Raw genomic sequence first — 13,135 nt, forward strand, 5'->3', positions numbered from 1 at the left:
GTAGTTTTCCACTTAAAAGCATGCCATAGTTTTTGGATTGATTGCTTGACATCCAGAAAGCCACCATTTAATTTCAGATCACTATGAAAGTTCAACCTAAGTTTAAAACTTTTTTTGAGATAGGTCATCATTAATTATCATCGCCTTTCTTCTTATTATTTCTTATTATTATTTTTTGTCTCATCAGTTTGGTTGCATGGTAATGCAGTTAAAAGCAAGTGCTAAAAATTAAGGCATCAAAATGTTTACTGCCTCACTCACTCAACTCAAGTAAGTCTCCGCAAGTTGATGTTCGTGATGTATAAATGGTTGCCTGGAAGGTAAGAAGTCAATCTAGAAACATATAATGTGCTTTGGAAAATGGTCGGCAGCAGTATAAAGTCTACATGATTTGTACGTAATGGGTTAACAAATTAAAAAATACCAGTATGGTCGTTCAACACAGACGAAACACCTTTAGGAATAGTCTCATCTCAAAACGTGGGTAAATATTTGCTCTCTTCTTAAGTGTATGGAATCACACCAGGCTTTATGTAGGGGGCTCCTTTACCGTGCTGACTTCCTCTCCACTGCAAGGTCCTGACCTCATCACAAGAGCCCAGAGACCAGGGAGAAAACCCCAACTCAGTTCCAGTTTCAGTTAACACACCTAACACCTCTGCCTGGAATAACTGGACTAGCACCTCTCACCGCCTTTTCATGGCCTGCTGTTTAGTTTGTTTGTGTTTCCTTTCCCCTTGAATTCTCACTTCATCTCAGTGGGGTACAGAGCCATTTTTTTCTGTTTTTTTCATGGCTCTGTCCTCACATAGTGTTATTTCTTGCACTTGGGTGATTATATGGTGAAAACTGTGGAATTAGATGTGGTCCTGTCAATGAGCTATAAAACATGAACACATGAACTCTTCCTTTACAACGCAGGAACTGATTCCTGAGTTCTACTACCTCCCGGAGATGTTTGTCAACAGCAATGGCTATCACTTGGGAATGAGGGAGGACAGGACCATGGTTTGTGACGTGGACTTGCCAGCCTGGGCCAAGAAGCCTGAAGACTTTGTTAGGATTAACAGGATGGTAAGGTTTATGCATCTGTCAAATCCAAAATGGTATAATTACTTTAACCAACAATATACATGTGTATGATATTACTTACTGCTTCACCCAGATAAAATATAAATGTCAGGTAGTATTAAAACATTTATGACCAAAAATTCCACTTCATCTTTGACCATTTTCTGCTTTTCTGTCTCTGCGAACAAAACTTTACTTTCCCTACCTTTTATTCCTTGTCAATTAAGTTTGCAGTGATGACACTAATAGTTAGTATTTTTAACCAAGATATGTAGTTACAGTATATTAATTGTTGTCCAATTCATAGTAACATACATTTTCATTAAATATGTTCTTCTCATACTTCTAAGTAGAGACCTCGTGCACTACAGTCTATGGCACACTGTATCATGTCATGTTACTGTGGTGTATTTTAAGTACAAAAATACATGTATATACTGTAGTACCATACTGGAAATCTACTATAGGGTGGTTGGTGTATTTTAGATGTACTTTTTTAATAAATTCTTTACATTTAGCTTTTCTGCCTCCGTCGCACAACATCAAATAAATCCATTTCCCACTCTTCCTTGTAACCTTCCCACACATCTTTGTCTCCTTGTCTTATTCATGAAGCATCTAATAAAGTGCACCACTCAGTACTAACACTGTACCCCTGACCCCAGTGATGTAACCAAAGCACAGGACTGAGGGCAAGTTTGCCCTATAGTGTTACCTTCTCTAATGCCGGGCCTCATCACTTTGGCAGTGTGCAGAGCCCTTTCTGTCTGCATGTGTGTGAACTTCTGTGTGTGCACGTTTAATACAGACAGCTTATCAACATGTGGTCCACGAGTCCCAGCAGGTCTCGGGAGCAGCATATAGACACAAATGGAACTCCAACCCGTCTCTTGCTGTCAGATAAACTCTTTTCTCCCTTTAATCTGGAATCACTTACTGTAGAAACTCAGCAGCTCACCTCCCCACTAAACCTAATGAAAGAGAGCAAAACAATGTCATATGCATGATGAATGGCCATTGCATGCAGTTATAACAGTGCAGATGCACTATCCAAATATGCTAAAGCTGAAAACATGTCAGTATACTGTGCACATACTGATGTTTCCCGGCCTAGCTACTCACAAAAGTAAGAGAATAGAATAAGAATGGATTTTTTTTGCAGTTATGTTTTGATTAATACTACAAAATTCATAAGGTCCCACACAAAAAGGCCAATGTGAATGTAATCTTTCACATATGAGAAAGATGATTTCACAAGATTTCACGTGAAGAAAAACATTTAACATGTCACGTTACAGTTTCACATGCAAAAAAAAAGTCACCACAGATGCAACTCAATCCAACAACAGAATTTAATGGGTAAATGTACTGTCTCAGTCTAGAGTGATGAAATCCTCTAAAGAAAGCCTCAACTTTCTTTAGGCTTGATGAGTGGTTCCTCCTTGAAAGCCATTGAAACTTCAATAATACTTCAAGGAGGGCACAAAGATTTTGCGTGTTATGTATCCTGAGGTTAGGAGCCACTGTGTTTTTGGACCAGAGGTAGAAAGAGGCTGTGGGAACACACTTGACCTTTTCAGCTGGAGTGACAGAGCTTGGCTAGTCTTATGGAGGTGACCTTTCCGCATGCTCTGCCCACGCTGCCTGGTGAGCTCTATCAGCCTTATATACCGGGAGAATGGGAGGTCGAGGGGGAGAGAGAAGAGAGAGGCTTGGAGCTGTTGCTGGCATGTCTGCATTTCCCAAACAAGGAGAGAGGATGACTAAAAAAAGGATTACAGTGGATATTTTCTCACTGTTGAAGGATACATGTGTGATGTTACCTTGCATTGTTACATTTGCAGACCAGTGTATTCACACGCCCCAAGAAAATCATAGTCTTCTGCCTTTATTTTTTCATTTTTCTTTTGTTCTGTTCCCTAGCTAGCCCACACTCTTGCTTCCTCTATTATTTCATTTCTGTCAGTGAATCTCTGTCCCTGCCTCCCCCTCTGTCTCACTCTTCCTCTTTTTTTTCTTGCCTCCTTCACTCCTCCCCTCCCTCTTCCTCCCACTTCCCATCTTTGCATGTGCCACTTTCAATTGTAGTGATATGCCCTGTGGCAAACTCTGCCTCTGTGTGCTCGAGCAGGCTTTGTTGGTAATGGCTGTTATTCCTGACGCAAGGGGAGGAGTGTAAATTCCTCCAGCAAAGCCTTGCACCAGCATCCATGGGAATTATATTGTACTGTATTGTGGAACAATATATTACACCCCCACTGCATGGCTTCCATAGGTATATTTATGATAATTATTAGCCTTAAATCTTATCCCAAATCTCTCACTAACACTCCCACAAGAAATCAAGGATCCTTTTTCACTCTCACAAGTGATTTATTAATGTTGCTCCTGCAGATGTTTTACAGTAAATTGGATCCCTGTTAGTATTGAATCAATTTCTTTGTCTCCGTGCAGAGATAGTCGTCAGTATTTTCAGTGGACAGAGAAACGTGATATGGGAGGCCTGTCTTGAGTTAGCTGATTACAATGCTTCTCTCTTGTTTTTCTTTTGTAATCTTTATATGCAGTACAATAGGTTGAATACTTTCTTATCTGAATGCAAGTTCTTAATTAGTTTTGTGATGTTTCATATGATGTAATGCCCTGGTAGGTCATCTGTGTACAGTACAGTAGGCTGTGTTTTGTTGTGTTCAGTTTTGTGTGGAATTACAATTTGTGTTTTGGCCCATGTGTTTTGTGCTGCTGGTATGCCTCTCACCTCTACTTGCCCTGTACTCCTTTGACAGGCCCTGGAAAGCGAGTTTGTGTCATGTCAGCTGCATCAGTGGATTGACCTTATTTTCGGCTACAAGCAGCGAGGCCCAGAGGCGGTGCGTGCCCTCAACGTCTTTCACTACCTGACTTACGAGGGCTCCGCAAAGCTGGACAGTATCACTGACCCTTTGCTCAGAGAGGTAAGGTGCACACACACACACACACACACACACACACATTACCATGGAGACAAAGCCCCTCCCCACTCTCTTATTCACCGTAAGCCCAACTTCCTGTCTCTATTTGTCCTGGCATGTGCTGGAGCTCTGGGAGCATTCATATCATGCATCTGTCAATCAGTTATTGTGTCATGCAAATGTAACCCGTGAGAGAATCGGGCAGAGCAGCTGACTCATCAGTTTGCTTTGAGATCAGCACCATTTTGTGATGACCCAAGTTATTAATTTCCTCTCTCTCAGATAAACAGCAATATTTTAATATCTGTCCACATTATCATCATAAATCCATCTTAATATCATCTTCTGTGCTGTTTTTCTTCCGGATGTTCCTACACCTTACTTAGATCAATAAATCTGACTGAGCTCTTTGATCAATCTACAGAGGTCACTCAGACAATAGATGAGGGAGTGAATCTTCTTGTTCTTAACTAATTAATTGAATATCTATTAGCTCGACTGTACTTCTCGTGAATAGCTTAATTGCATATAGGGGAAAGGAGACCAGAGACTGCAGCAGCTGGCATGCATTGTGGTACTTTCCAGTGTGAGCTTGTCTCTCCCTGTGATATCCACCATCTGCTGTCTGCAAAACAAGTCATTTATATACTGTCACTTCCAGGGGCGCCTTTATTTATCAAGTGACCACTATGCAAATCACCTGCAGAAGATTTGGCTGATCTGATTACCAAACCATATTGTGAAAGGTTTGGTTTTCATTATTTTGAGAAAGGTTTAGGTCGTGCATTTTTGCTTTTCATCAGGCTGAGGGTTTTTTAGCTGTCTTTCGCCCTGCCTACTGTTACCGTGAGATATGACAGTACTGTTAGTTAGTTGCACATTAGGAAGCCTGCTCTTCAGACTCCCTAATTGTGGCCAGTTGATGTAGTTGCTACTGTGACATGTGAATGTATTTGTGCTGGAGAGAGAAATTGGCTCAGCTAATTGCAACTGATGTAATGCTGATATGATGAGCACTAATTAAGACAAGCCTTCATACCTTCATTCATCTTTCTCATTCCAGATGGATTCTTCCTCTCTTCCTGTTCCTGTAACATAAAGTATAACCTTGTATCTCAACCCCATATACTAGAACCTAGCAGTATGCTGAAAATGCATTATGAAGGAGTTTATTGAATAGGGACGCTAAAATGTAATAATTGAATTTCCTTGCATTTACAAGTTACGAAGAAGATTTACTAGCAATTCCAAAACAGATATGCGTGTAGAAAACAGTGTGGAAATAATAAATTAATATGTGCGCTATTATACCAGGTTGATCTGATGACTGTACTTTGATGCTCTGCTATGAAGTGTTTTCATTTAAATTGAACAACTTCCTGCACAGTCTATGGTAACATGATCATTTTGTAGGTGATTTCCTGCAGGATTTATCGCACCATTTTCCCCGTTATTGTTTACTACTACTCATATCACACACAGGCCAGTCTGTGAGCTGCCTGGCTGAGTCAGTGAGGTGGAGCATGGAAAAGTGCCCAATGAATGTCTCGCTAAGACCTGCTGAAATGTGACGATCGACTCCGGGGTATTGATTCATTCTGGGCCTGACAGGTGAAACTGCAGATCTGGCATTAGTCACAACAATTAAGGCATTTGAAATGTCAAGAACTTAGAGGTCATGAGAGATAATTTCCTCCCGTGTGTCAGATGGAAATGATGACACCCTCTGACATGCCACCGGGCCTCTGGTTGAGGGCACAGTGACAGCTCTACTGGGCACATTGCCGGAACAGCAGTCCTTCTCCGTGATGCTCCTCCTGACAGCCTTCTCTTATGGAAAAACATGACAGCAACCCCTTGATTCAAACCCCGCCGCGTCACTCAGAAGTAAACAGACAAATTATTCATCAGTGGGACTCTATTCCTCCTCAGCTGCCACTGCCCCTCCCGCCCCCTCTGAATCGAGAAAGACTACAAAGTGTACTGCGGCTAGCCAATGAAGGGCTTTGAAGTAGCTGACATACTTTAAATTGATTTCACCTTGATATGCTCACAGTGATGGGACAAAAATGTTTAAATGCTTAAGCTTAATGATGAGAAACTCCCTTCATATATATCACATAGCACATAGGATTCGGTGTGCATTGTCATTGATGATAGCTGCATTAGAGACATCACCTACTGGTGGACACATTGTTTGAGACATTTCTGATCCCACATACAGTAGTGCACATGTCAACTCCTAAGCTGTCACTCAAAAACACCCTCAGGTTAATTCTTTGTTAGTACTTAAAATAAATCCAGATAAGCTTATCTTAAACAAATTTCCTTTGGAATGAAAAGAATGGGAAGCACTGTCTTCACATGAGAAAGTAACACAATTACACAGCAATTACATTAATAGTTTATGTGTATTTGCATGCACCTGTATGGTTTCTGTGCTATTTTGATCTGTTTTTATAATCTGTTTATATCACTGAAAAGCCATAAGTACTGAAATGAAAGTAATGAAATGAAAGCAATTTTACGTCTGTAATCTAGCTACTAAATTTGTCAAAAGGTGAAAGGTGTAGCTGCTCCGTATTTGTAGTTGCCACCACTGATCTCAGGTGTCGTGACTCAGCATGATCCCACGCTGCTTAGCAGGTCACTGCAAGGGCGTGTTTGCATTCTGTCTGCCAGAGCTGTTGTGTTGCTGTATTGCATGAGTGCACTGGAGGATGCTGATGGGGGATCATCCTCAACCACGGAGTCTTTCTGTCACCCATTTTCAGAACCAGGCAGCAGATAGAGAGAGAGCTGCAGCTGCTCACCTCTGAAGCCTTTTGCTCACGCCGAAATCAGATGCGAAGAAAGTCAGACAGACAGAAATGCAGACACAGTGTGTTATGATGGATGTTTGGTGCTCACCCAAGCAAGGCAGTTTGCTGGGAGGGAAGATCATCCAGATGGCTTTGGCAATATGTGTCACTTATCAGCCAAAAAGCAGAGCCTGAAGTGACTTAAACTAATGAACTGCCTGTTAAGTACTCTCCATCTCAGACTGAGATAGAGATACATTTCTGACATACCTCGGAGAGGATTAGTGTTGAAGCACCTGCGAGATATTGACATGTTTTGATCATCTAGTGGAGGAACATGTTCTTGAGTTAACCTTCAACAAGTCAGACCCCCCTTCCTCTGACACACACACACACACACAAACACATACAGAAAAATCCTTCCCCTTGCACTCTGGCAATAATTGTTGGGTGTCAAGGTTGTCTAAGACTACCAAAACGGGACATGCAGCAGCCCAGTTTCCCTGGTAATAGAATCATCACAAAAAATATGGATGATGTTTTCCACATGGCCCTCTCAGCCTTTCTGATCTTTGTATCAAATTTCTTTATTGTGACCCTCACCCAAACCTAACCTTAAATGGCCAAAATGTCATTTGCTTATTACTTGATGGACTGCATTGTAAAGAAACACTGACTAACACTTAAACGTTGCCAAATGTGCTCACCAATTCACATGAGACTTTCACTGCTGTGCGACAGCGCTCAACAGTGTCGACAGCGCCTTTTTTGGTGCTGTGGAAGATAGGAAGTGACCAGGGGGTGTTTGGGGCGACTGTTTGGCTTGCATGTGGCCTGTCCTAATTCAGTATCACCTCCAAACTTCCCATGCCACATCTCCCTCTGTGGCATGTGCCACCCAATAGGTCCTTTTGATAGTGAGTGGTGTGTACAGGCGGAGGAAAATGAGGGCTAGTCACCCAGGCAGTCAGAAGGGCGGGCGAAAGGCTGAGCGATGTATGTTCCATTGTGCACAGTGGCATTGACGGACGTCTACAAGCTCCCCTCTGATGGTGGAAGTGGCTCCAGTCACATCAATCACTCCCACCATGGAGTGCCCCACTTTCAGTCAAGCTCAGCAGCTCCTACTGCTTGTTTTTTTCCCCTTACTCACTGGAGGCAAAGGAGATCTATTAAGCTGGAAGTTATTTTCTAATAATGCTAAAGCTTGATTTCTCTGGTGTATTGTTGGGGTTTTTTTCCTCTACTCTGGATGCGACTTCTGCCATTTTAAGTTGTGACCTTTAGTCACAAGCATCCAGGCAGTTTATACCCCATAAATCCTGCTTCATTATGGTACCCTCTGCCAAATCGCCCTAGTCTGCTTGTGTGATTTTGTGCCTCTGTTTCATACATATGTGTGCGCATGGACATGCTTTTCCCCTTTGTTTCAAGCACAATAACATCTGAAAGCAGGCCGGCCTGCTGCAGTCCTAGCTGGATGTCACTCCAGGTTAACGTTTATGCAGTGGGGGCCCCTATGCCTGGAAATGGGAATGGTTAACTGAAGCATGTTAATAGGAAAAGGCTTGTCTCTTCCATACTAACACTTGGATGACTCTGCAGGCTGAGGGGGGAAGGGGGAGCACCCAAGCGGATTGGGAGTGCTCCCCTTTCCCTTTACCTCCCCCCTTCCTCAGAGGCACGGCTGAGTTAGGATTTGCTTGCATTGTCAAGTAACGCATTGACCCATCACTTTGATGCATATTGATTGTGACAGCCGCTCTCTCTCTCTCCTTCTCCCCTCTCTCTCTCCCGCAGGCCACAGAGGCACAGATCCAGAGCTTTGGACAGACGCCATCTCAGTTGCTTATTGAGCCACATCCTCCACGCAGTTCCGCCATGCACCTGGTGAGAGCAGCAAGCATGCTGGGAAAATTCCCTGCATCTCTGGTGTTGGTGGTGTGGGTGAGAGAGGATATGTGGACCTATGGCGTGTGTTTGCGTGCCTGTGTCTGTAGTTGGACACAAGATTGAGATGGATACTCCTGATTTCTCATGTCTATATATTTCCTTCAATCCACTCTTTTATTACAAAAGATAAATATTTCAGAAGGCTTACCTCATGTAGGTCATAGACCCGCAATATAACAACACATTTTCAGTACCAGTTGTCTGCATTGTTTTATAGCTGTTACTGCCTACCAGCAGTGTGGTGTAAAGGGAAGAGTGCTCCCTACTGGCCTAGTAGCTCACCTCTTTCTGCTGTAAGCTGCTCTTCCCTGTCTAATCCATGTAATAGCCAGACTAGTCCTCATTATCCCCACATGGCTCTCTCTGTTTCTCTCTCCTGACAAGAAACTTTGTAAGGCAGATCCTTTTGAGACCTTTTAGTTCAATTTTCTACTTTTTCAACAGATGTGATTGTTTTCATCCACTTCTGTCATAAGCTTCTAAAAATAGGCATAGGATGAGAGCTGAAACTGGTTCAAAACTCACAAAGGATCAGGATCACTATCTCTTACATTGCATTTACTTGTGCTTGGATGTAGTTTAACACAGGGTTTTAAAGGTTGAGCTGAATTTTACAGTGGTAAAATATGCACATCTTCAAAAAAACTCATGCAATCTATTTTAATGCTTCTTCTTTGTGGACCAAACTTTCTGATAAATGTGTATCATGTATACACCATCTCATGTGTACAGCCTACTTCATCTCAGTTTTCCATGTCTTACCCTTGTCTGACCAGTCCCTCGTCTGACTGCACTGTCCAGAGGGGGCAGTGCATGAAGCGCTCCTGTGTGTCTGAACCTTGTTTTTCCTTCAACCTCCACACTAATTGCTCTTTCCATTCTTTTTCTCCCATCTTTCTCTCCAACTCTTCTTTTCATCGTCTGCATCTTGTGTCTTCCTGCTCCTTTCCCTCTTTCCTTGTACTTTTCCTCCTCTCCCACCATCACATCCGTCCATCCTTCCCCACACTCTATTTGTCTATTCTCTCTTCTACTCAATAGTGTTTCCTTCCACAGAGTCCTCTCATGTTCAAGGATCAGATGCAGCAGGATGTCATCATGGTGTTGAAGTTTCCATCCAATTCGCCCGTAACGCATGTGGCTGCCAACACCCTGCCCCATCTTACTGTACCAGCTGTGGTCACTGTCACCTGCAGCCGCCTATTTGCCGTCAACCGATGGCACAACACCGTTGGTGAGTGGAGCTCAATGCACATGTCAGGTGATATTTTCAAACATACACATATGCCCTCGAAAAATAATGCCGTGCCACATGCGATACCTACCACAGCAGAGGCCCTGTAAAATCACTCCATCACCATCACACACAAACCTGCCCACCGCTCGTAACAGAGCTATAGCCAGCTGGCTATGTGAGAGACTAGCACCTCCTAGGTAAGCTGACCATGAGTGTTTCCACATGTTCCTTTTCAGACATGTGTGAACAACATTACCCACAGAGCCCCTCCCTGAGAATCAGTCTCACCTCAGGGTCAGAGGGCCAAAGCAATGGTTACTAGGAAATTAGGCCGCAACTGCACCACATTCTCCTCACACATCCCCCATCTGTCACTGTAGAAACACACTGAGTTCAGGACCAAAGAGTCCGCACTGTGTGGCTGCTCTGGCTGCTCCCACACTAATGAACACAGCTGCAGCACCCTTGCCATCCTGTCAGAGAGGAGGGAAATGTGGTTTTTCAAAATAATGATCATAATAAGGGCTCCATATTTTCAGGCATGTTGCTGTTTCAAAACTGACTCCAGATACAGATTGCATGGATAAAATGTCTCCATTCAGTTTGACAGTCCGAAAAAAAAACAACAAGTAAGACAGATGGAAATCTTTCTGATGGACCTCCAATACTTCCATCTCCTGGAAAAGACTATGAATTAACTTTGGCTCTGAAAAGGGAACAGGTGTGTGTGTGTATGAGAGAGAGTAAGAATGCACATGTGCAGACGTTATAAATAGTCTCAATGATTAATTTCCTTATGTATCCCTGCCTGATTCCAGGTCTCAGAGGAGCACCAGGCTACTCTCTCGAGCAGGCCCATCACCTGCCTATTGAGATGGATTCTCTGGTCGGTGAGTAAGCTTCTTTGTTTGAATGGAAAATACAGCAACAAAAAAAAAAGATCATTGACTTTTATCTCTGTTTTAGCTGTAAGGGTCTTAATAACTTCAAAATTGCTTGTAACACCTCAGGTATTGACACTCGTTCTGTTTCTCTTTTTTTTTCTCCACAGCCAACAATACTGGAAGCAACAAGCGTCAGATCACAGACCTAGTGGACCAGAGCATCCAAATCACCACACACTGTTTCGTGGTGACAGCTGACAACCGCTACATACTGGTGTGTGGCTTCTGGGACAAGAGCTTTCGTGTGTACTCCTCCGAGACAGGTAGGTTGCAGTGTAAACTCTATTTCCTATAGAGGTGTGCACTGATGTGTGGAGGACTGAGCGCTATGATGGGAATAATACAGTATTGTCGCTGCTCTCTCCTGACAAGCCTTGTAGAAAAGTGGATGACTATACTGTAATACACTCACTCACTGATAAAGTAAAAAACATTTTTTTGCTAATTTCCCTTGTGATATTGATTCGGTGGGATGATCATGTTGGCAACATACCTGTTTAATTATATAGATGATTATCACTGCAGCTTGACAAGTACCATTAAACTCATTGGTTCTAAACGTGGTGGTCAGAACTGCCCCATGAGGTTCCAAAATTAATCTGAGGGGTGTTTTTCGTATAAACTGGGTACTTAATATAACTCATCAAGAGAGAAAAAGTCACTCCAGTGTGAACTCCTCAGTCTTGTCCACACTAAGGCCATGATCTTTGATTTGGCTCACACGCAGACACTGTTTCATTTTTAAAGGTCACTAGCCAAAAGGGCTGGGAACCACTGATTAAACTGTATTGGAAATATTTTTCCACTGTTTCATTCAATACTCCCTTGACTACAGTCAGGCTTTGAAAACACAGCCCGCAGTAGTTTCACCATGTTGCATTTCAGGAACTTCTGATTAGCAACTTTTGCCAACACCAAAAACACATTTGTTCATATTTTCTTTAGGCAAGCTGACCCAGATAGTTTTTGGCCACTGGGACGTGGTGACATGTCTGGCCAGATCAGAGTCTTACATTGGAGGAGACTGCTACATTGTCTCTGGGTCCAGGGATGCTACACTTCTGCTGTGGTATTGGAGTGGACGGCATCATATTATCGGCGACAACCCCAATAACAGTAAGAGTATGCATGTGCCATGCACTCACACACACAGAGGCCATACAGTAGCATCACCTTCTAAACAAAGTTACAGGATGCTTTTTAGTTTAGTTTTTCACCTATGCAATATACTCCTTTGTGAAGTAAAAGCCAACAAAGGTGCATGAGTTTAGTGATAGTCATTTAAAGACGTTATATAAGAAGCAAGAGTCTTTGATCAACACCGGAAAAAAGGCATTCTTCCCTAGAAATCAAATGTGTAGAGACAGGGAGAAGATCATTTATGTGCACTGTAACTGATATATTGTGTGATACATTGCATTGAGCTGTGCTGCTTTCAAGAAGAGGACTCCAGATGTCTTGGCTTTCAAAATGGAAGACCCCAGTGTGTCATTTCTGCTGCTCAGTTCATTTAGTTGCTCATTCTCACTGATTACCTGTTTTCAAAACAATCCATCAGGGTAAGGAGACTTGCAGTACTGTATAAGCAAGGAACGCCATATATGGTGTGGAATTGAAAAACTGAAACTCAGGAAAAGAGTGGGTTTTTATTTCATTTCTGGATGACAATGCAATGTGTGTGTTTGTGGGTGCGCTATAAGATCTTGTGTTTTTAATTGTCACAGATTCTAGGAGCTGCAGATTAGTTTGCGAGTGTTCTCTAATTAACTTCACTGAAGCTCTGACAGTTAATTAAGAATTTCAGCTTGGTTGCCTCCAATTAGCAAGGGGCAATAGCACTTGCGTTACTGCAGCAGGAAAACAGTATTCCCCTGATATTCACAGTACTAGTGCTTACAATGCATCTTCAATGGACAAAAGTGAAGGAGGCTACAGAGCTCATCTCAAGAAACAAAAGACAGGGTGTGTTTTCACTCAATCAAATAATTCCCATTCTCTTATCAATACATAGGATGTGAGAAACAATGTGGAGGCAGCAATTAATAATCTAGCTTGGTTCAAGAATGCAGAGCACTAGAGGTGTGGGAACCTGAAGAATGTTTGTGAAGAAACAGTGATGGGGGCATGGAAAATGACATAATGAATATTTGACACAGCACTGTACAAATCTCTGTTCAA

The 13,135-nt window shown here is 42.6% G+C and overlaps 1 protein-coding gene across 12 annotated transcripts in view; it reads left to right on the top strand.

Moving 5' to 3' along the window:
* The window catches only part of nbeab (neurobeachin b), a 272,282-nt gene that overhangs the window by 252,681 nt on the left and 6,466 nt on the right, over positions 1 to 13,135 (top strand). For 9 of the 12 annotated variants that reach the window (XM_046073190.1, XM_046073192.1, XM_046073195.1 and 6 more), the window contains 7 exons: positions 922 to 1,074; positions 3,858 to 4,025; positions 8,624 to 8,713; positions 9,818 to 10,010; positions 10,832 to 10,903; positions 11,065 to 11,220; positions 11,903 to 12,073. In XM_046073190.1, coding sequence (XP_045929146.1) covers positions 922 to 1,074; positions 3,858 to 4,025; positions 8,624 to 8,713; positions 9,818 to 10,010; positions 10,832 to 10,903; positions 11,065 to 11,220; positions 11,903 to 12,073 — 1,003 coding nt within the window. The remainder of the gene's footprint in view (positions 1 to 921; positions 1,075 to 3,857; positions 4,026 to 8,623; positions 8,714 to 9,817; positions 10,011 to 10,831; positions 10,904 to 11,064; positions 11,221 to 11,902; positions 12,074 to 13,135) is intronic. The other 3 variants (XM_046073191.1, XM_046073194.1, XM_046073197.1) reach the window with 2 other exon arrangements.

Source organism: Micropterus dolomieu, linkage group LG17 (genome assembly GCF_021292245.1).
Source record: "Micropterus dolomieu isolate WLL.071019.BEF.003 ecotype Adirondacks linkage group LG17, ASM2129224v1, whole genome shotgun sequence".
Classification (NCBI taxonomy): domain Eukaryota; kingdom Metazoa; phylum Chordata; class Actinopteri; order Centrarchiformes; family Centrarchidae; genus Micropterus; species Micropterus dolomieu.